The sequence below is a fragment of the Phyllostomus hastatus genome, unplaced genomic scaffold, assembly GCF_019186645.2.
Source record: "Phyllostomus hastatus isolate PE091 unplaced genomic scaffold, TTU_PhHast_1.1 phas_scaffold_442, whole genome shotgun sequence".
NCBI classification, from domain to species: Eukaryota; Metazoa; Chordata; class Mammalia; order Chiroptera; family Phyllostomidae; genus Phyllostomus; species Phyllostomus hastatus.
In genome coordinates this window covers 4,527,180-4,548,450 of record NW_025334030.1, presented here as the reverse complement: position 1 = coordinate 4,548,450, position 21,271 = coordinate 4,527,180, and the positions used below count along the sequence as shown (strand labels likewise).

The 21,271-nt window shown below is 46.0% G+C and overlaps 1 protein-coding gene across 3 annotated transcripts in view; it reads right to left on the bottom strand.

Annotated features, from left to right (window-relative positions):
* Positions 1 to 8,273: 8,273 nt before the first annotated feature.
* Positions 8,274 to 21,271, bottom strand: part of NLRC3 (NLR family CARD domain containing 3) — a 34,610-nt gene continuing 21,612 nt past the window's right edge. For all 3 annotated transcript variants that reach the window (XM_045820868.1, XM_045820870.1, XM_045820869.1), the window contains 14 exons: positions 21,133 to 21,216; positions 20,599 to 20,682; positions 19,136 to 19,219; positions 17,702 to 17,785; positions 17,007 to 17,090; positions 16,252 to 16,335; positions 15,659 to 15,742; positions 14,971 to 15,054; positions 14,386 to 14,469; positions 12,381 to 12,464; positions 11,856 to 11,939; positions 11,066 to 11,149; positions 10,578 to 10,661; positions 8,274 to 10,289 (listed from right to left, as the gene is read on the bottom strand). In XM_045820868.1, the coding sequence (XP_045676824.1) occupies positions 10,199 to 10,289; positions 10,578 to 10,661; positions 11,066 to 11,149; positions 11,856 to 11,939; positions 12,381 to 12,464; positions 14,386 to 14,469; positions 14,971 to 15,054; positions 15,659 to 15,742; positions 16,252 to 16,335; positions 17,007 to 17,090; positions 17,702 to 17,785; positions 19,136 to 19,219; positions 20,599 to 20,682; positions 21,133 to 21,216 (1,183 nt within the window). In that variant the 3' untranslated portion in view covers positions 8,274 to 10,198. The remainder of the gene's footprint in view (positions 10,290 to 10,577; positions 10,662 to 11,065; positions 11,150 to 11,855; positions 11,940 to 12,380; positions 12,465 to 14,385; positions 14,470 to 14,970; positions 15,055 to 15,658; positions 15,743 to 16,251; positions 16,336 to 17,006; positions 17,091 to 17,701; positions 17,786 to 19,135; positions 19,220 to 20,598; positions 20,683 to 21,132; positions 21,217 to 21,271) is intronic.

Below are 21,271 nucleotides of genomic sequence, written 5' to 3'. Positions count from 1 at the left end.
GTTGGGAGCCATGATAATCATCTCAAATTCCATGGCTTCCTAAAGTGCAAAAGACGGGAGGACTTCCGGTCAACATGGAGGCGTAGGTAAACATGCTTCGCCTACTTGTGCAACCACAGAAGGAATTACAATTAGACCTCAAAACAAATAACACCCAGAACCATCGGAAAATTGAGCTGTATAGAAGTCTGACAACCAAAGATTTAAAGAAGTCACATTCATCCAGACGGGTAAGAGGGGCAGAGACGTGGAGAGGCAGCAGTGGTGGAAGGGGCAGTCTCACATTCACATGTGATGGATTAAAATTGGTGGGGGATACCTTGGGAAGAAGAGATCCCAGTCACAGGCCAGACTGCAAAGCCCAGGGTTCCAGCTCTAGGAAGATAATCCCCATAACCTCTGGCTATAAAAACCAGTGGGGGGTTGGGTGGCAGAAGAAACTGCCAGATTTTCAGGAGACTCTGCTTAGAGGGCCTGCACAGACTTAGAACATACACAGACCTACCCCCTCTGGGATTCAGCACCAGAGCAACAGCTGGAAAGGCAGCAGTCGCATGGGGGAAGTGAAGTGACTGGAAGCAGGACAAGTGCTGGGCAAACCTCCCAAAGCCAGGAAGTGGCATTGCTCCCTCTCTGAGCCTTCCCCTCACACCGAGCTACAAAGTGATGCAGTAAGTTGCCCTGCCCTGGTGATTACCTAACGCTTTGCTTCACACAGTTTACAGGTGCCTTTTCTACAGCAGACCACACTATTGTGACAGGGAGTCAAAGCAGCTCTACCTAATACACAGAAACAAACAGGGAAGCTGCCAAATTGTGACAAAGAAATATGGCCCAAATGAAAGAACAGGAAAAAAAAAAACAGAAAAGAATTAAATGAAACAGAGATAACCAGTCTATTAGTTGCAGAGTTCAACACACTGGTAATGAGGATGCTCAAAGAACTCATTGAGTACAGCAACAAAATAAAAAAGACCCAGGAAAAAATGAAGGTTACACTAAGTGAAATAAAGAAAAATCTACAGGGAACTAACAGTTGAGGGAGTGAAGATGGGATTCAGATAAATTATTTGGAACATCAGGAAGAAATAAGCATTCAACTACAACAGCAAGAAGAATAGAATGGAAATGATAAGAATAGAATAGGAAATAGAGAAGCCAAAGAACTTATGTGCACCACTCATGGATATGAACTTAGGTGGGGTTTGCTGGAGGGAATGGGGGTAGTGGGTAGTGGGACAAAAAGGAAAAATCGGGGCAAATGTAATAATATATAATCAATAAAAATATTTTTAAGGAAATACATCACATCAAAAAATAAAGTGCATGAGTCACTGCATGTTCTTCGATGTTAGTAGCTTTGGTTCACCTGAGTCTAACCTGACTTATATTAAAAAAACAAAACAACAACAAAAAAAACTTAGCCCTGGCTGGCATAGTTCAGTGGATTGAGCGCGGGCTGCAAACCAAAGCATCGCAGGTTTGCTTCCCAGTCAGGGCACATGCCTGGGTTACAGGCCACGGCCCCCAGCAACCGCACATTGATGTTTCTCTCTCCCTTTCTTCCTCCCTTCCCTCTCTAAAAATAAATAAATAAAATCTTAAAAAAACAAAACTAAACTAAATGTTTTTCTGTTTTCCTTATGTGATGCTTTCTTCTAATGGGCATAGCATGGGAGTCCTACCCCAAGCTAAAGGTAAAATGTATGGAGATAGAGGCAACAGCTCTAATGGGTGATTTATTCTTGCACCTGCTTCTTGGTTGTCTTTGGTGCCTTAGTTAATTGACTTTGAGTGGTCTCACCATGGCGTGGCACTTCCTTACCTCAGTAGCTTCTGTCAACAAGAAGCTGCAGGTACTTGATCATAGTTACTAATGTATTTTTGTAACTGTAATGGATCCAGGAGTCAAATATTTATGACCAGGTGTCATTTGGTTTTAGCCAAACAGCAGAGCACAGACTCAGGCTCCAAAGAAGGCTGAGTGATTAGGTCCATAGAAAACTAGAGTTTAGGTCATTGCTGAGGTTTTTTGTTTGTTTGTTTGTTGTTTTTACTGTGTAATTAAAGGATCTCTTAAAATGCTTCAAAGTATGTGTATTGACAGAAAATATAAATTTTTAAGTCCTCAATTTTTATTGGTGGTAGCCATGAAGAACAAAGTCCACAAACTTCCAATAGGAAGTCTGAAGAACTGTTTCCCTTTCAGCTAGAACAGGAAGAAGGAATAAATGTAAAATGTTTTTCATTAGCATTTTAAACTATAATATCAATATCAAACGTCTTAAGGCACAGGTGGCAAACACAAGGCCCGTGGGCTAAATCCGGCCCTCCACCTTGTTTCATCTGACCCAGCACCTTGTTTCTACCCAGTGGCAGCGCCAAGCTCCTTGCCCCTAGGTAAGGAGTACTTACATTTATACAGTCCTAAAGTTACATTCAGCCCTTTGCAAGGCTGATGTGGCCCCCAGTGAAAGTGAGTTTGACACCCCTGTCTTAAGAGAAGATGTATCCCTTTAGGTTAGCAATATACTACATAAATATCACAGCTGTTAGATTGGTTCAGGGGAACTCTTGGGTGCCAGAATGCAGGACTGGTTGAACCGGAAGGGAACTAAAAGGTTCTACTTCCTACTCAGAGCAGAAGTCCTTCCAATAAAGATGTGACTGGAGGTGTATCATTAGAGAAAAATGGAACTGATGGAATAACCAATGTGTCTATGAGAGATAGTATTCAGATTTTACGCTTCTCTTGGACGGTTTGGAAAAGAATCAAGCATAGTGACCTAGAAAATTAAGTAAATTTTTAAAATAATACAACTGTTAACTTTTTTTTTAAATTATTGATTTCAGAGAAGAAGAGACAGAGAAACATCAATTTGTGGTTCCGCTTATTTATGCATTCATTGGTTGATTCTTGTATGTGCCCTGACTGGGGAGCAAACCCACAACCTTGGTGAACTGGGATGGTGTTCCAACCAACTGAGCTACCTGGTCAGGGCCACAACTGTTAATTCTAGAAAGAAGAATTATATAGGGAGAAAGTGATCCATACTAATAAAGTCATAAGATAAACACTAAATAATGATTCAACCCAAAATCATACTGTAACTATGTTGGAGGGAGGAAGACACAAAAAGTGGGGACATAAAGTGACACACACTCACACAAGTGCCATTTATTTCTCAATGTTTTTCAAATAGAAAGTCAATAGATGCTCTCTAAAATTAAAAAAAAAAAACAATAAATAGTGTATGTAGGGTACTTAGTTTTGGGAGTAGTGGTATTCAGAAAGGGGAAGAACAGGAAGGACAGAAAACTACTGTGTTCCATTATTAAGCCTAGTAGTATTTGGCTTTTTACACTGTGCATAGTATTATGTCTATTACTTTGATGGAAATGAACTTCTATAAAGATAAATACACAGACAGGGAAAGGGTAAGGGCTGGAATTTTAGGTTTGAGAATCATCTGCATGTAAGATTCCTCAGGGGAGAAGATGTGGGATAAGAGGAGAGCTAAGGGTGGACGTCAGAGAAACGTGTGTGTCTAAGGGGAGGGAGACATCCACAAAGAGCCAGAAAAAGAACCTGGGGAAGTATTTTCTAAAGTGACTATATTTTACTTTAATAATTAGGAAAAATGTGTTTAATTTCTCAAAGAGTGTTGAAGAAGAGTGGCAAGGAGAAGGTAGGATTGGAAGGTTGCAATGTTACAGACACCAAAGCAAGGGAGAATTTCCAAAGGAAAAGTGAACAAGTGCTAGATCCTTATAAATAAGGTTAAGTCAGAGAAACCACGGATGTTGGCATTTAGGGTATCAGGGACTTTAGCCAGGAAAAGTGAGACAGCAAGTGACGAGTTGAAGAGAGGTTGGAGTTTGAAGCCAAAATGGTGAGTATTGATGACTGTTCAGAAAGGGGATGGTCACAAGTAAAAAGAGAAGACAGAGCTGGCCCTGGCCAACATAGCTCGGTTGGTTGGAGCATTGTTCTGTAGCTCCAGGGGCTTGCAGTTTGAGTTCTGTTTAGGGCACATGCCTGGGTTGCAGGTTTGATCCCCAGTCTGGATGCAGAAGCATGAGACACTGTCTGGACACCTGTGACCCCTCGTCCAAGCACTGATCCCCAATCAGGGTGCATATGGGAGATGGCCAATCCATGCTTCTCTCTTGCATTGATATTTCTCTGTCTCTTCTCTTCCTTCCTCTCTAAAAGCAATGGGAAAAAATGTCTTCAGGTGAGGATAAAAAAAGAGGACAAAGCTGGTGGAGAAAAGCATGTTCAAAGAACATTTCGGAGGACCAGAGGGCTTTTTATTTTATGTGTGTATGTGAGGGAAACATATTTTTAGCTGAGAGGAACCAGCTCGTGGGATAGGAGGTGGTTGAATCAGAGAGATTGATGAAACAAAGTCTGCATTAGGAGCCATTCTGCTTAAATTCATACTTTATATTGAAAACACACATACCAGATAGCCAGTTGGATAGAAGCTACTATTTGAGGTAAGAAGGAAAAGGTTGATTTCACAATTTTTTACACCTAGATCTTTAGTGTTTATTGTTGGTGGGCCCAAAACAGCTTTCTTGACTTGGGCTTGAGGTAGACCCAGAACACTGAGGCATTTCCTCAGAAGATGGCCAAAGTAACCCTAGAATAAATGATGGCTTATCCTGGCTAACAAAACTTAAAAGCAAGTTTTGAAAGGATCCATGTTTCTAGTAATTGTGTCCCAAAATAAGCTCAAGTATTTTAGGGAATATAAAATAGTATCCAGCCCTTACTGGTGTGGCTCAGTAGGTTGGGGGTCATCCTGTGAAGCAAGAGGTCACTGGTTTGATTCCGGTGAGGGCACATGCCTGGGTTGTGGGCCAGGCCCCTGGACGGAGGCACATGAGAGGCAAGAGATTGATGTTTTTCTCACATATTGATGTTTCTCTTCTCTTTCTTCATCCCTTCCCCTTTCTCTAAACATAAATACTTTAAAAATAGCATCCAGAAAGATAAAATACCCAATGTGTGGTGTCCAATAAAAAATTACCAGGCACAAAGACACTTCAGCTCAAAAGGTAGCCCAAATATCCTCAAAAGAGCACCCCAAGGAGAAACAAGCTTGACCACTATTTGAGTCAGCCATGGAGAAGATAGAAGACAGCAGTAGACAAGTGCTTGTTGTGGACATAAGGCCAACAAGCATCAGATCAAAGAAGCTGTGAAGAAGCCCTATGACATTGATGTGGCCAAGGTCAACACCTGATTGGGTCTCATAGAGAGAAAGTATATATTAGACCAGCTCCCAACTATGTTGCTTTGGATAGGGCCAACAAAATGGAAATAATCTAAATAGAGTCCAGCTGGCTAATCCTAAATATAAAAATATTTCACTATAAAAAATATTACCAGGCATAATGAGAAAAATCAATATACAGGCCAAGAAATAACCCAATAACGATAGATCAAATTAGTAGAAAAGGACATTTCTAAACAGTTATAACTATATTCTGTATAGTTAGATGGTAGACAAAAACACGAGCACATTAAGGAGAGATATATAAGATATAAAGAAAGCCTCAAACAAAACTTCTAGAGAGTAAAAATATGACATCAAAGCATACAAATGGATTAAGAGCATATCAGACACTGCAGAAGAATATATTACTGGTCCTGAAGACACAGCAATGTAAACTGTCTAAAACAAAAAATGAGACACTTCCGGTCATGATGGCAGCAAAGGTAAACAGGGCTCACCTCCTCACACAGCCACATCAAAATTACAACTAAAATATAGAACAACCATCACTCAGAGCCTTCAGAAATAGAATTGAATGGAAGTCTGACAACTACAGAATTAAAACACATCCATCCAGACTGCTAGAAGGGGCAGAGATGTGGAACAGGCTGGTCCCACATCCGCATGTGGCAGATGAAAACTCGGGAGGGATATCTCAGAACTGAGGAGTCCCAGCCGCACACCAGGACCCCCAGCCCAGGACTCTAGTGCCAGTCAGATAAGCCCCTATCTGGCTTCTGGCTGCAAAACCAGCAGGGACTGAGTCAGTGGAAGAAAATTCTGGAGTCTCAAGCAGTTGCTATTAAAGAACACACACACGGACTTAATCAGACTCTCTCTGAGCTTCAGCACCAGAGTAGCAGCTTGAATGACACCAGTGGCTACAGGGAGAAAGTGAAGTGTCTGCAATCAAGAGAAGAGTTGGTAGACAGCCTTCTCGCAGACAGAAAGGTGGACCATTGTCTCTGAGACTCCAGCCTGGCTTATACTGTTGATCCCTGCCCTGTAGATTCCCTAGGAATTCCATCCCACCTGACTTTTGGGCCCACCCAAACTGCTTTTCCATATGAATGGCTGGTCTGGGATCATGCTTCACAACTTCCTAAATCCTGTGAGACAAGCAAAGCCAGCCTCAGTGAGCTCCCAGCCTACATACCTATTGTTAAGGGGCCATAGGCCTGGCACTAGCAGCAACCAGCCTAGATTCACAGCTTGGCAGCTTCTGGGAATCTCCAAGCCCAGTACAAGTAGCGGACATCTTAGATTGCTTTATAGCTCAGGCAGGGTGGCCCCAGGCAAAAACACAGGTGGGGGCTGACCTTGGCCTGTACCACCTGGGGAACCCGAGAGCCTGCACACCCAGTGGACAACTACAGACCCCATAAGAGCACCACAAGCCTTCCCCTGCACAGCAGATCCTTGATGGAGGGTGAAGGTTGGTGGTCAGTGGTCACAACCAGTCCTTGCAGCTGACTGTCCTGGGTAGATCCCTCCTATTGACCTGCCCACAGTAATCAAGCTTCAGCTACAAGAGGAGGGTATACTCATCTCGCAAGAAGGACACACCTCAAGTACCCAGCTTGGGTGATAGGGAACACTGTGCCACCAGACCCTATAGGACACCTACTACATTAGGCCACACTACGAAGACAGGAAGTCATAGCAGCTCCCCTAATACATAGAAATAAACGCAGGGAGGCTGCCAGAAAGAGGAGACAAAGAAACATGGCCCAAATGAAAGAACAGATCAAAACTCCAGAAAAAGAACTAAACAAAATGAAGATAAGCAATCTATCAGATGCAGAGTTCAGAACACTGGTTATAAGGATGCTGAAGGAACTTAGTGCGGACCTCAACAGCATAAAAAAAATCCAGTTAGAAATGAAGGATACACTGATTGAAATAAAGAACAATTTACAGGGAAACAACAGTAGAGTGGCTGAAGCCGAGAATCAAATCAATGATTTGGAACATAAGCAAAAAAAACAACCACTCAGAACAACAAGAAGAAAAAAGAATCCAAAAAATGTGGATAGTGTAAGCAGCCTCTGGGACAATCAAGTGTTCCAACATTTGCATCATAGGGGTGCCAGAAGAGAAAGAACAAGAAATTGGAACTCTTAATTGAAAAATTATAAAAGAAAACTTCCCTAATTTGGTGAAGGAAATAGACATGCAAATCAAGGAAGCACAGAGAGTCCCAAACAAGATAGATGCAAAAAGGCCCCCTCCAAGACACATCAAACCATTAGCATAATCAAGACACCTGCTAAAGGTTAAAGATAAAGAGAGAATCTTAAAAGCAGCCAGTCTGAGAAAAGCAGTTACCTACAGGGAAATTCCCATAAAACTGTCAGTTAATTTCTCAAAAGAAACTTTTTGAGCAGGCTGGAAGGGAGTGGCAAGAAATATTCAAAGTCATGAAAAGCAGGGACCTATAGCTAAGATTGCTCTACCCAGTAAAGATATCACTTAGAATTGAAGGTCAAATGAAGATTTTCCCAGATGAGAAAAAACTAAAGGAGTTCATCATCACCAAACCCATTATTGTATGAAATGTTAAAGGGAATAATTTAAGAAAAAGAAGATCGAAACTCTGAACAATTAAATGGCAATAAATACAAATATATCAACAATTGAATCTGAAACACATACTAAGCAAATGAGTAGAACAGAGAATCATGGATACAGAGAGTGTTTTAATGGTTGCCAGATGAGGAGATGTGGGGGAATGGATGAAGAGGTCAGGGGATTAAGATGTGCAAATAGGTAGTCACAGAATAGCCATGGGGATGTAAAGCACAGTATAGGAAATGGAGTAACCAAAGGACTTATATGCATGACCCATGGACATGAACAATGGTGTGGGGATTGCCTGAGGGAGTAGTGGGTGCTGGTTGGAGGGTTGGAAAGGGGGGGAAATTGTGACAACTGTAATACCATAATCAATAAAATATAATTAAGAAAAAAAGACAAATCCCACTGTGCTGGTTTATCAATTTATTGCCTCAGCTCCAAATTCACCTTTCAGCCTGTTTTTTAGAGGTGTTATTTTGTAACATCTCTCCTTTGTCAGCTAGCAAGATGTTAATTAAGCCTTGTCAGTAGAGGGTGCTTGAGAGACCTTGGAGAAAGTAGGGGCTTTCCTTCCAATTCTAGTGTGGCTTGCTCTCAAAGTCCCCGAAGAGCACACTTTTTCTCCACTCCTTTGGCCCCTGAGGTTTCCAACATTTAGCTACTGCACCTCTTGTTGAGTCCTCAATTCAGCTACAAACAGTGCAAACCAGAAGACAGTATATAGCAATATTTTGAAAGCACTGAAAGAAGAAACTGTCAATACCCAGCAAAAAATACCTTTTAAAAATGGTAATACAATAAATACTACACATGCCTCATGTTCATATGTCCCCAATTTAAAAAAAAAGTTCTTTATGGTTGATTTTTTTCTTCTAGTCTAGAATTCAATCAAAGAGCTTGTATTAAATTCTTATGTCCCTTTAATCTCCTTCCATTTAACAGTCCCCACCCTTTTTATTTTGGATGACATTGACATTTTTGAAGATCAGGCTAGGTTTTTTTGTTTTTGTTTTCCTTATTTTTTTGTTTTTGGTTTTTTTTGTTGTTGTCGATTTTGGTTTTTTGTGTTTTTTTTGTTTGTTTGTTTTTTCAGAATGACCCTCAATTCTGATTTTGTCAGAGACTTTTTCATGATTAGATTCCGGTAAACCTTTTTGGCAAGAATACTACATCAGCAATATGTCCTTCTAACTGCATCACATCAGGGCCCCTAATGTCCATTTATGCCAATTTTGGTGGCATTACGTTTAATTACTTTGTTAAAGCTCCATTTGTAAAATTTCTGTAAGGTGTCTTTTAAATACCCACTGTGAAGTGACATTTTGAGACTATGCAGATACTTTATTCCTCAATTGACTTCAACCATGATTTTAGTATCCATTGTTGATTCTTGCCTCGAATATTCATTTTTAAAGAAACATTTGGAACAACAGTGCTTCCTGTTGAAATTTTAAAATGATAGTTACTTTATAAATTTTATAAGCATTTTTCCTTTTTTTTTAAGTTGGTGAGAACTGTAGTTTCCATTTGGGATCTTTCCCTTTTCAACACAGACATCTGAGAGAATTTATGCCACATGGAAGTTCAGCTTGCCTTCAGAGTGAAGCTGGAGCAGAGTAGTGGTTTGGAAGCCCGATGTAGAATAACACTATTAAGGCATCAACATTTAGCATGCTATTGATAACCAGTGTGTCAGACTCCATGCCTGTGAGAGATTTTGTAATGGGTAAAAAATGGCAAAATCCTTGAGAAAGTTTATTTTTTGTCTCTGTCTCCAGAATTCTATGATTAAAGCTTTTATTTCTCTTCAAAATATTCCTGTATTTTTCCATATATCTCTAAGGATCATAGTCCTAAAATGTTCTTCAGAAAAAAGAGGTCTTCTCTGTTACCAGTGCCAATGGGCAGGAATATGGCAACTCATTTCAGAGGGAGGGGGATGATTTTAAAACAGGTGAGTGGGAAAAGGCAGTAACAATTAAAAAGTTGGGGGCACATGAAGATCTCAAGGTATAAATAAGCTCAGACTAGCTTCTTGCCTGCTGAGCTTTAAGGTGTAAGTCCTGGGTCCTGTGGGGGAAGACCCTTTCCTCTGTGTGCCATGCCAGTGTCCATCGCACTCCTGCCTAGACTGACCCTGGACCAGGAGAGGTCGGTGCTTGTGACCTCCTTTGGCAGCATCTTTCCTGCCTCTTTGTAGGATACCAGCTTGCATGTGGGTCAGTGTCATTCCCAGATCACAGGAAATCACCCTGGAAAGTGGTCATTTTGTTTGAAGGCTTCCAGCTGTGTCTCTGCCCATCCTTGCCCGGTCCACCAGGAATTTACTGTGCTCACATTTCAACAGTGCACAAGGGAGCATTTGTCTTAATAGTCTCTGAGATCATCCTGGCACCGGATTCCCCAATGCGATTGCCCTGGAGACTAGACAAGAAGGGTTAGGAAAAATTGAAAAACTGGCTAAAGGAGTAATGAGCAGATGTTCACTACATAAAATGCAGACCTCTGAGTGAACACCTTTGTGCTTCCAGGATCCCTCCCATGGACAAGGCTCTGAATGGCTTTCTCTTACACTGAGTTTCACCCCAGAGTTGCTGAGGGGCCTGGGAGTCAGCTGGCTTTGAGAATCAGACAGATGGTAGGGTCTGACCTATGACTCTAAGGAAGAGCAAGAACGGCCTGAAAGGTCAGAAACTGCCAGGCCCCACTCACTTGATATGCTGGATCCCGTGGTTTCCTGACAGTGCGGTGGCAATGCATATCACCCCGTCCATCCCCAGTGAATTCTCTTGAAGACTAGGCAAAGAAAAAATGGAGACACCACAGTGAGCTATTCAGGACAAAGGAACACACCCCAGGAAGCAGCACTGCATTTCTTGGGGGGCCATTCTGGAGCTGATTTGTCCATGCCAACATCAAGGTGGCATTTAACCTGAGACCAGTGTCTATAAGGAGCCAGTTTTCCCATCCAGGTGCCTTGGAGGATACAAGACAAATGCAGATGTTAAGTGGTTTACCTTTGACTTAAACTAAGAATAAACAAACCCATCCACAGTATAGACTACAGTGACCAGAACAGTCTCAATCTCTTCAGAAGGAAGCAGCTATGGAGAAAGTCAAAAGCATCTTATCCCATGGGAAAGGTTCCAGCAGAAAAGTCGTCTGCCCTGGGGTACAGATAGGGCTCCACAACCACTCACTTGAGTCTTCGGAGGCTTGAGTTGACCTTCAGAGCATTTGCCAGGGCTTTAGCTCCAGCCACCCCAATGGCATTTCCTCTTAAGCTGTAAGAAAAGACAGGAAATGTAAGGCACAGTGACGGGCTGAGAGCCTTTTGAGATGGCACCTTTTCAGATGAATGTGGGTTACTGGTTAGAGGCAGCATGGACTCAGCAACCATGGGGGATTAGGTTGCTTCTTGCTTACTCCCAGGTACCGAATGGAGTCCGGCTCTGGGGAACCACAGGACACACAGGTTGGGGTGGGCCGGCCCAACCTGGGTAGTTTGTTGGAGACTTCATTCTCCTTTTCCAACCCTAAGACAGAAGTGGGCTGAGACAGGAGCGGCAGCGCTCCATCCAGCAGCCCCGTGTGCTCAGTATCCCAGAAATGCAGGAGCAGGGATGACATGGACGTGCCTGAAAGCCCCACAGAGCTTGGGGCCCCAAACTTCCGGATCTTGAAGACTGAGATCAGTGGTCACAGGCCACCTCAAGGAGCCCTTAAACAGGGCTTTGGGACAAGTTCAACCTGGACAAGACCAAGAAGAGCAGGTACTCAAGGAAAGGAAGGCCAACAATAGTGATTCCCAGGGAAAAGGGGTGAAGTAGGAATGGGGAAGCTGGGGCATGCTTGATCTAAGCAAAGGTATTTAAATGATTTGTGAGTTTTGTGTAAATTGACCTTTTTTTCCCTCCCTATCTATTCATCTTGAATCAACAGCTTGGCTTCTTTGGGCAAGAAACTATGGCTGGAGGCTGCAATACTTACTCAAGAATCTCCAAGGTTCTGTTCACAGCTAGGGCCTCCCCCAGTGCCTGGGCCCCCAGCGCACCAATGGAAGCCACCTGGAGACTGTAAGAGGAAATGCTGTCAACGCGCACAGGCCAGACAGGCCAGGCCTCTCCCACCCTCATACCTGCCCCGGGCCCAGCTTCCATTCATAGTTGCCCTTCATCACCCTTGACTTAGGGCTGAAAATGATGAAATAGCACTGAAAATTGTTGGCCTGTGATTTATGCAAAGGATGCTGCATCTTCTACCTATGCTGTCTGCTGTCTAGGACATATCTAGATACTGCAGATATAGGTAGTCTCCTGGAGAGTTTGAAGGGAACACTTCTTGTATATTTACACCTTACTTGTTAGGACTGCAGGAGCAGGGATGATCTGGACATCCCTTTTTCTTCCTGGTTGCTACTATTAGGAAAATCAAACACACTTTCCTTGACTGGGAAACAATAATGGATTTTCCGTATGGCCAGCTTCCTGGGCTGCCACACACGTCAGGACTTACTAGAGAGCAGTGAGGGTCGTGTTTGCCTTCAGTGCACCGGCCACTGCGCAGGCGCCTTCATCCCCAATGGCATTCTCCTGTAAACTGAACACACAGAGTGACCCCTGGGCACACCAGGCACAGGGCCAGCTCTCTAGCATGACGTGCTGGGCTTGGACCCTCCATTTAATTCAGACCACACACACCACAGTCTATACACACCAGGCCACCCTGTGTGGCCACTGCAGCCCCATGGCCTCCTAATTAACATGCAGAGGGGTCTGGGATCTGCAAAGTTCAGGACAACAGAGGCAAAACAGAAAAAGGAACACATGGAAGTACTGTCAACGAGGGCATGGGACAAAAAAGGGTATGCTTTTCAAAGACAACTAGAAAACTAAAAGCCCTCTAACCCTGGGCTATTCTAACTAGTGGCACTGATGATTTAACAGACATCTCATTGTGTATTGTGTACTAGGAAGGCCAGTTCTGCCTTCATGGAACTCAGGTGGGCAGACACAATTAAATGAGCTGTCATTGATAGGGCCAAGTGACGGTTTCAGTGTGGTCCCAGAAGCTGCCCCGGGAAATAGGTCTAAACCAAAACCTGTAGAATAGGAGACCGGGGAGAGGGAATGGCACATCTAAGGAACCTGAAGAAATTGAGTCCAATCTCTGGAGTGTGACAGGAGGCTGAGGAGGCATAAAGGAAGCAGATGTTTGGGGTCCCTAGAAGCCATGCTGAAGGTCGGACTTCACTTGGTAGACACTGGGCAACCATTAAAACCTCTCACCAGTACAGGGATGGGTTTGTGTTTGGAGAGATCTTGGCCAGCAGAGGATGGGCTGGATGTGGAGGCTGCTGCAGTGATGCAGGTGGGTGATGCTGGTGGCCTGGACAGTGGCTGAGGGTGGGACATTGGGAGGAGAAGCAACAGGACTTGGGAATGAAAAGAGTGAAGATGATGTTTCTACTTTTCACAGTTGGTTGGCTGGTTCTGTTCATATAATGGGGAACCAAGAGCAGGCTTGTGGGGGAGATCATTTGGGCAATCTGAAGTACCGGTGAGGCTCCCAAGGGAGGTATGGACTGGGCAGTGGGTGCATGGGTCTGGAGCTCAGGAGAGGTCTAGGATATGGATATGGGGCCATCAGGACTTTAAAGCCTGTGAGAGCTGCTGGAAGAGATGCCATCCAAGGGAAGATGGCCTGGGACAGAACCCCGAGGAGCGCTAGTATTTCAGAATCAAATAGAATTAGAGACAGGATATCTTGAAAGCTGAGAGAGAAGTAGTCAGCAGCAAAAGCAGATGAGGCTCAAAAGGTTAAACAGAGTTACCATTTGAATTGGCAATTCCATTCCCAGCTGTGTACACAAGAGAACTGAAAGCATAGGTTCAGTTCTCAGGACTGAAAGCACAGAAGTTTATACACAGATGTTCATAGCAGCATTATTCGTAATAACCGAAGAGTGGAAACAACCCAAAGATCCAACAACAGATGAAGGATAAACTGAATGTGGTCTTATCCATACAGTGGTGTGTTACTCAGTCATAAAAAGGGATGAAGTACCACCACATGCTACAATGTGGATGAACCTTGAAAACATATTAAATGAAAGTTGCCAGTCACAAAAGACCACATATTGTATGATTTCACTTATATGAAATGCCAAGGAAGGTAAATCCATAGAGATAGTAAACTGGCTGCCTGGGACAGGGGAGGACGGGGAGTGACTGCCAGCAGATACGGGCTTTCTCAGAGGGTGATAGAAATGTTCTGCATTTGACTGTAGTGGTGGTCACATAACTGTGAATATACTAGAAACCAGTGAATTATACACCTTAAATGGATAGATTGTTTCTCAATAAAGCTATTATTTTTTTTTAAGCAGATAATGTTGGAAACAGGCCTGCTGGCCTTAGGGCAGAGGAGGCTGTGTGCTGAGCGCACGCGCCCTGCGCCCAGCAGGCACTGCGGTTTGAGATTCCCCTGCTCCCGTGGCCACCCTGGAGGCTCCACTTACTCAAGGCTGATCAGGCTCCTGTTGAACTGTAGTGCTTGTCCCAGGGCCTTGGCGGCGCTGGCCTGGATGAAGTTCCACTGCAGGCTAGGCAGACACGGATCACATGATTAGGTGGCCCAAGGCAGCCCAGGAGGTCCTGGGGCTTCAGAAAGAGGGATCTCCTCCCAGGAGAGTCTGACCCCAGAGGATGGAGTCCTTGCAGGGTGTGTTCTATGGGGACCACTGATGGGCAGAGTTCCTGTGACCCTCCTCAGCCTTAGGCCCAAGGAGTCCGTGTTTACTCTCTGGTTAGTGGCGAGCACAGGGACAGGCTCGAATAAAGACTCCCGGTGGCCCCTGCATAAAGCATGTGACACAGAGGCACAGCCATGGGTACCCACCTCCCACCATTGGCCTCTCCATGGATCAACGTCAGGAAGCAGATCAGGGTTCAGGGCTGGTGGCCTCTGCAAGTAACCTGCTGGAGGCCCCAGAGACCATGTGGGGGTGCCCAGAGCTGGACTTGGCCCCCTGCATCAGCAGGTCTGGGTGTAGCCCTTCAGCTCTATGCAGGGGGTGGGGTGGGTGCGGGCACCAAGGACTCACTGAAGGGACATGAGGGTGCGGTTTTCTTTCACTGCCACTGCGATGGCCTGGGCACCCTCGTCGTGAAGGAGGTTGGCTGTCAGGCTGGGAGGGGGAGAATGAGGGCAAGTGAGCAAAAGCCGGCCGTGATGTCCCCTGTCCTTGCTCTCCAGGGGATCTACACCGCTCTCCTCCAACCCACGGGCTGCATTGGCTCCCCTGGATAGCCTAGCTCACGCTTATGGAGCACTTGCATGTGCCAGGCACATGCCCTGGACTGTCGTGACAAATTCTGACAACCCCATGGGGAGTGGGCCCAGGCTTGGCTCAGTGAGGCTCCATGACACATCACCCACCAGGCGATGGCAGAGGCACCAGGGACTCACTCCCGATCCTTGTATTGTACTGCCCCTCATGATGGTGCCACTTCCACATGCTTGTCCATCACCACGGGACAAGGAGGGTGGGCAGAGAGTCACCACTAACCTCACCCTCGTGTAATTTATGACGTGAGACTGGGAGACTTGTGTCAGGGTTGCCACCAGGGGCCAAGTCTCCTGGCTGCCTTTTCTCCGCCAGGTCCTTCTTCAGCCTTTCACAGTGGCAACGGCGACGCAGGCCTGGCCCATCAGTCCCTGTGCTCTGTGTGGTTAAGGCCCTGGCATAAAGGAGCCTTAAGAAAAATGACCTGCCCCCCCAACTCACGTACTCCAGGTTCTTCAGGGTGCTGTTGGTGCAGAGTGCTTGAGCCAGATCCTGGGCTCCCTTTGGGCTGATGGAGTTTTCTCGCAGGCTGAGGAAAAAGAAGACCCTGAGCTGCTGACCAGGCAGCTGAGGCCTCTGGGGGAGACAAGCCCAGGTGTTCAGGCTTTTAGAACCAGAGAAACCTCAGGTGGAACCTGGCCTTCCTGAGCATCTGGGTGTGGTGTGTGCCTCCAGCAAGCCCAGGTCCTGGTGGCTAGGCAGCCAAGTGTCTCCCCTTTAGGACTGTCAACAGTTGAAAGAGGATAAGACAATGGGACCTCAGAGCTGTGAGGGGCAATCATGCATGCTTGGGCACTTAAGAACTTGTATATGGGCAGGGAGCAGCAGAAGGCCACAGCTCCCTCTACCCTCCCCCAAACAGGATGAGGGCAGGATGTCAGCTCTAGAATCAAGCTGCCTAACCATAGGTCCTCACCAAAACCAGCCCACAGGAGTAGGTGTGGGCTTCCAAGTGCTAGCCTTTTCTTCCAAGTCCCAGAATTCCTTTAGACCCCCAGCCAAAGGAATACCTGGTTGGAGAGGGAGGCTGGGACTTACTTGAGGCTGAGGAGGGTTTGGTTGGTGCAGAGGGCCCCCATCAGCGCTGCCACTCCTGCGTCACTGATGGAATTGCTCTGCAGGCTGCATACAGAAGAGAAGGCACGTTTGGTGTGGCTGTCTCAGGACCCAGAGGGAGCCATCGGTCCAGCTGAAGCACTGAGTTCAACAGGGAGTTGGGGGATCCCTGAGGCAGGTGCCACTCCACATTGCTTTTTTTATCAGCCCTCTCTCCTCTCCCATCCCCCACATTCCAGCCCCTGCTAGGTCAGGGCAGGTGGGCCTAGCACCAGAGTTTAGACTCTGCCTTGGTTTGGGTGGCTGCAAATGGCCCCTGAGAGGGAGCGTGTGCTCTATCTGCAGCCCACAGAGAAAGTGGCACAGTTGAGTCTCCCCAGTATGGGGCAGTGCCGAGCTCCCCAACACCACATCAAGGCCACCATAGCTGGCCCTCTTTTTAGCTACTTGCACCAACTTCTAAAGGGCTCTCAGTGGTTGTTGTCATTCTCAAAACTCCAGAGCCAACACCAACCCCTACAGTCCAGGGAAACGAAGCTGGTGTGGTGGGATGGAATAGGCGCGGTAGATCATAGTATGCCCAGAGTTGATGGCTGGTTGAGTCCTTGCAGGGAAGTAGCCTTGACTGACAGACCTCCTCTGGGACCCACCCACCTACTGGATGGGGAACCTGAGTAGGACAGGGGGAGTCACCCCCCACCCACGGCCACCCCTGGAGGGTGGTCAGGCAGACTCACTCCAGGCTCTCCAGGACCTGGTTCACCTTCAGGGCTTCAGCCAGGGCCTTGGCACCTTTATTACCAATGCCGTTACTGGAGAACCTGTAAGAGACGGGGCACACACTGGTAAGCCAGCCTTCTGCGGCAGCTGGACAAGGTAAGGCCTGGAAATCGGGGTCTAGGGGAGGGCTGTCTCTGTTGGCCCAAGGGTGCCAGTACCCAGTTTCTCCTACTTGAGCTGGTTGGCCAGAGGCCTCTGTAAATAACCTGCTGCCTCCTGTAAGAGGTCAAGTTAGCCGAGTCCTTCTTGGCTCCCTGGCAAGCAGTAGGGGGCAGGGGGCAGGATCAACCATTTAATGGGAGATATTTGTGATACTTTATGTGAAGGTGGCTAGGAAATGCCATTTTCTTCCACCAGCTGAGAAAGCAGCAAATGTGAGCCTGAGACAGTTGTAGCTCACCCAGTCCTGGGAATCTGGGTCTCCATTCTCCCGATCCAGTGCTTTGGAGTTCAAAGCCAGGTATCCTGCACCAATACATTCATCCATCCATCTACTCACATACTCATCCATTCAACTGTCCACCCATCTATCCACTCATCTACTAGTCTATGCATCCAGCCAGCCATCCATCCACATGCTCACAAATATTTACGATGCCAGGCATTGTATCAGTCACTGAGGTTACACTTTTGGCCCTTCTGCATTTCTCACATGAGCTCCTTCAGACTCCTGTTCTGCTTCAAAGCATCTGCCATCTTCTGGGCTCCCACTGGCCCAATGGTGTTCTTCTGCAGGCTGTGAGAGAGGAGAGGGGTCCTTCAGCAAAGCTGGTCACAGCCATTCCCAGGCCAAGCACACTCCGATTCAAGGTGAGAGGTCAGAGACTACTGAGTGCTGAGTGCCAGCCATCTGCATGTGTCACAGCATAGTGGGAGGGGTCTCTGGGAAAGCTCTGCCAATTGTTGCTGAAGTGATGCCAAGAGACCAACATTATATGGAGAATAAGAGGCAAGGGCAGCCAGGCCCTCCCTTGTCAGAAACTGGAAAGCAGAGACAATAGACACTGATAATATCTAGCAACCTCCTGACTGGGACTTCACGTACAAGCATCACTGGCCCCTTACCCGACCAACCTTCTCAACACTCAACAGTCTACCTCCACATCCTGCAGCACGTCTCCCAGCCCTACAGTCTTTCCTAGGGCAGACGCTCTTCTACTTAGGTTCCTCTTCTCCAAAAGCTACTTCCTCTTATACTAAATCTGGAAGAGGGGATGCTACAGGAGAACCCTGTGCTCATCCCAGAAGGGCAGGCAGGGCAGGGCCTCTTCTGTGTGAGGATAAGCACAATCTAAGCAAAAGGGGATTTTCCCTGGTTCCAAAAGAGAAAGACATTCTTCTCCCTTTTCTTAGTGTACTTCCTTGTTGCAGTTGTGAATCCTTTCCCCGTCCTTTTGAGAAGTATATAAATATTTTTAAAAGCTAAATAAAAACCTCTTGCCAAGGTTTACAGACTTGTAATGTCTTTTGTAAGAGCCTTTGAGCCATCTCTTTGAAAAGTACACATCAAAGAAGATAGTACAGGCTCCAGGTTGTAAGTACCTTCTTGTCATGAAGATACGAGGTCTTAACTTTCCTCAAAAGTTAAGGCTAAAGGCCATTAACAAACACCGATGGCTACCCCAAGAACCAAGCTGATTTAGGATGAACGCTGTGTGACAAACAGAGCTGCCCAGTCCTCTTACTTGAGGACAAGTTGTTGTTTGTCTTGGAAACATGTATGTTGTGCTTGCTGTGGGAAAGGGTGTGATTTCTTTCTGTCTTTGCAATCTCCTCAGTGGCTTGCCTATGACGTGCATACAGTCTCACTGACTGCTTATTCAAATAATAAAGTTGTTTTGTTCTTTCTCACATTTGTGGAGAGGATTTTCTGGATTTGCAGGAGGCTTTGTTTTTCATTTTTTGCCCAACACCTGTCCTCTGGAAAAGCAACAGACATCAAGTTCTCTTGGGCCATCCAGGTAAGTCAGAAAGCCTGGGGACTTTGCCCCATCCATCCTCCTTGCAAAACACAGGCAGAGAGGCCTTTGGAGGAAGATATGGCAAGCACAGAAGAGGTTCTCTAATGGCCAGCATGTCTACTCACTGTATCACAGAGAGGGTCCGGTTGGCTGCCAGGGCCTCAGCCATGGACCTGGCACCATCATCCTTGATCATGTTGCTCTGAAGGCTGTGGAGGCAAGGAAGAGGCACACCCCAATGGAGCACACGAGGGCACCCACTGGTGGCCTGAACCACCACTGCAGTGTCACCAATGCCCAAGGAGAGGCAGCAGCCCCAGTGAGAGGGGGCATTGATCACTATAGGCTCTCAAGGCCCACCACAAAGCCACCGGGGAACAACTGGCCCTTCCCTCTGCTTCTCTGCCTTAGGTTTCCTTCTGGGTCTCTAAGCACTTGCCTGTTGACTGAGGACAAGGTGCTTATGATATCTGGATGACAGAAGCTAGGTCATCCATAATCCTAATTACAACTAAAAGTCACAGCACCCAAGCATTGGTGAGGATATAGAGAAATCGGAACCTGCTGGTGGGAATGTAAAATGGTGTGGCTGCTGTAGAAAACAGACTGGTGGTTCCTCAAAAGGTTAAACACAGAGTTACCACGTGACCAGCAGATTCCATTCCTAGACGTTTACCCAAAAGAATTAGAAATGGGTATTCAAATACTGCACACAAATGCATACAGCAACATTATTCGCATTGCCAAAAAGTGGAAATAACCCAGATGTCTATTAACTGATGAGTGGAATACTACTCAGCCATAAAATGGAATGAACTACTGATACATGCAAAAATGTGGATGAACCTTTAAATGTATTTAGTGAAAGAAGACACAAAAGGTCTTATTGTATGCTTTCATTTATATGAAATACTCAAAATAGGCAAATCCATTGAGCAGAAAGCAGATTGGTGGTTGCTGAAGGGAGGGGAGAATGGGAAGTGACTGCTGATGGGCACAGGGTCTCCTTTTAGGGTGCTGAAAATATTTTGAAACTAGATAGAGATGATAGTTGCACAATTGTGAATGTATTATATGCCATCAAACTGCACACTTCAAAATGGTGAATTTTGTGTGCATTTCACCTCAATATAAATAAACAAAGGAAAGCAATACAAAACAAAATGGTGGTATACATTCGGCTAAGGATGGATACAACCACTGGCCCCTGAAAGAAGCACAGCAAACCACACCAAACCATGAGAATCTTCTGGAGGATGGGTTTTCAGTGTCTTGGAAAAACACCTCTGGGGAACATTCTGACACCATGGTCTTGGGGAATTCCTCAGAGATCATTTTGCCCCTCTACCTCTACACACCTCTACCCACCCCCTTCTCCTCTATCTCCTGCTCAGGCCGGAAACACAGGCACAGTAACCTGGGGGGGAGCGGGAACCTGGACACTGGCTTGGGCTACACGATCCTGTGGTATCCACTGAGTGGGAGCTGGTATCTCATGGCCACATTTTGAATCACCTCCCACTGCATGGGTGGCACCTGAGGAGAAGGTTTTCTGGCCCCTCTCCATGAGGAAGCAGTTGACATGTACCTTAGAAAGACCAGAGTGCGGTTAATCTTCAGAGCATCAGCCAGTGCCTTGGCCCCTTGAGGTCCAATGGTGTTACTACGGAGGCTGGAGGAAGGAAGAGAAAAATCATTCTCTCTCATCTAGTTTCCAGGGAGGAAGGGAGGGACAGAAGTTACACTGACCTATGCTTCTTGAACGGAATATATCAGGGTTTGGGATTTCATATTTTGTGGAAGTGGGACAGAGATTTTTATGTAGGTAAACAAGGACGGAGTTTCTGAGGGTGGCCCCATGTGGTGGGGAGAAGAAAATAGAATCTGATGGACCAGGGCACTTGGGCCAAGTATGGAAAGGGGAATGATAACACCCAGTTCAGAGCTCCTATTCTGGTGCTTCCTGGGCGAGTCTGAATAGCTGAGCAGGAGCCATACTTTGTTTGCTCAGCTACTCTTCCCACCCAGTCAGGGGAGAGTGTGGTTAAGGGGACTTTACAGGATGTCTCACAAGCACTCCCTGTCCCGACAGTGAAAGACTGGCCTCTGGTGTTGTACTTACTCTAGAGTAGTCAGACTTCTGTTGACGAGCAGGGATCTGGCCAGAGCTTTGGCCCCTTTGTTACTGATCTGGTTCTCAGCCAAGCTGCCCAAGGGGAGGAGAAGGAGTGGTTATTTTAAGTCTATAAATCTCATTGTCT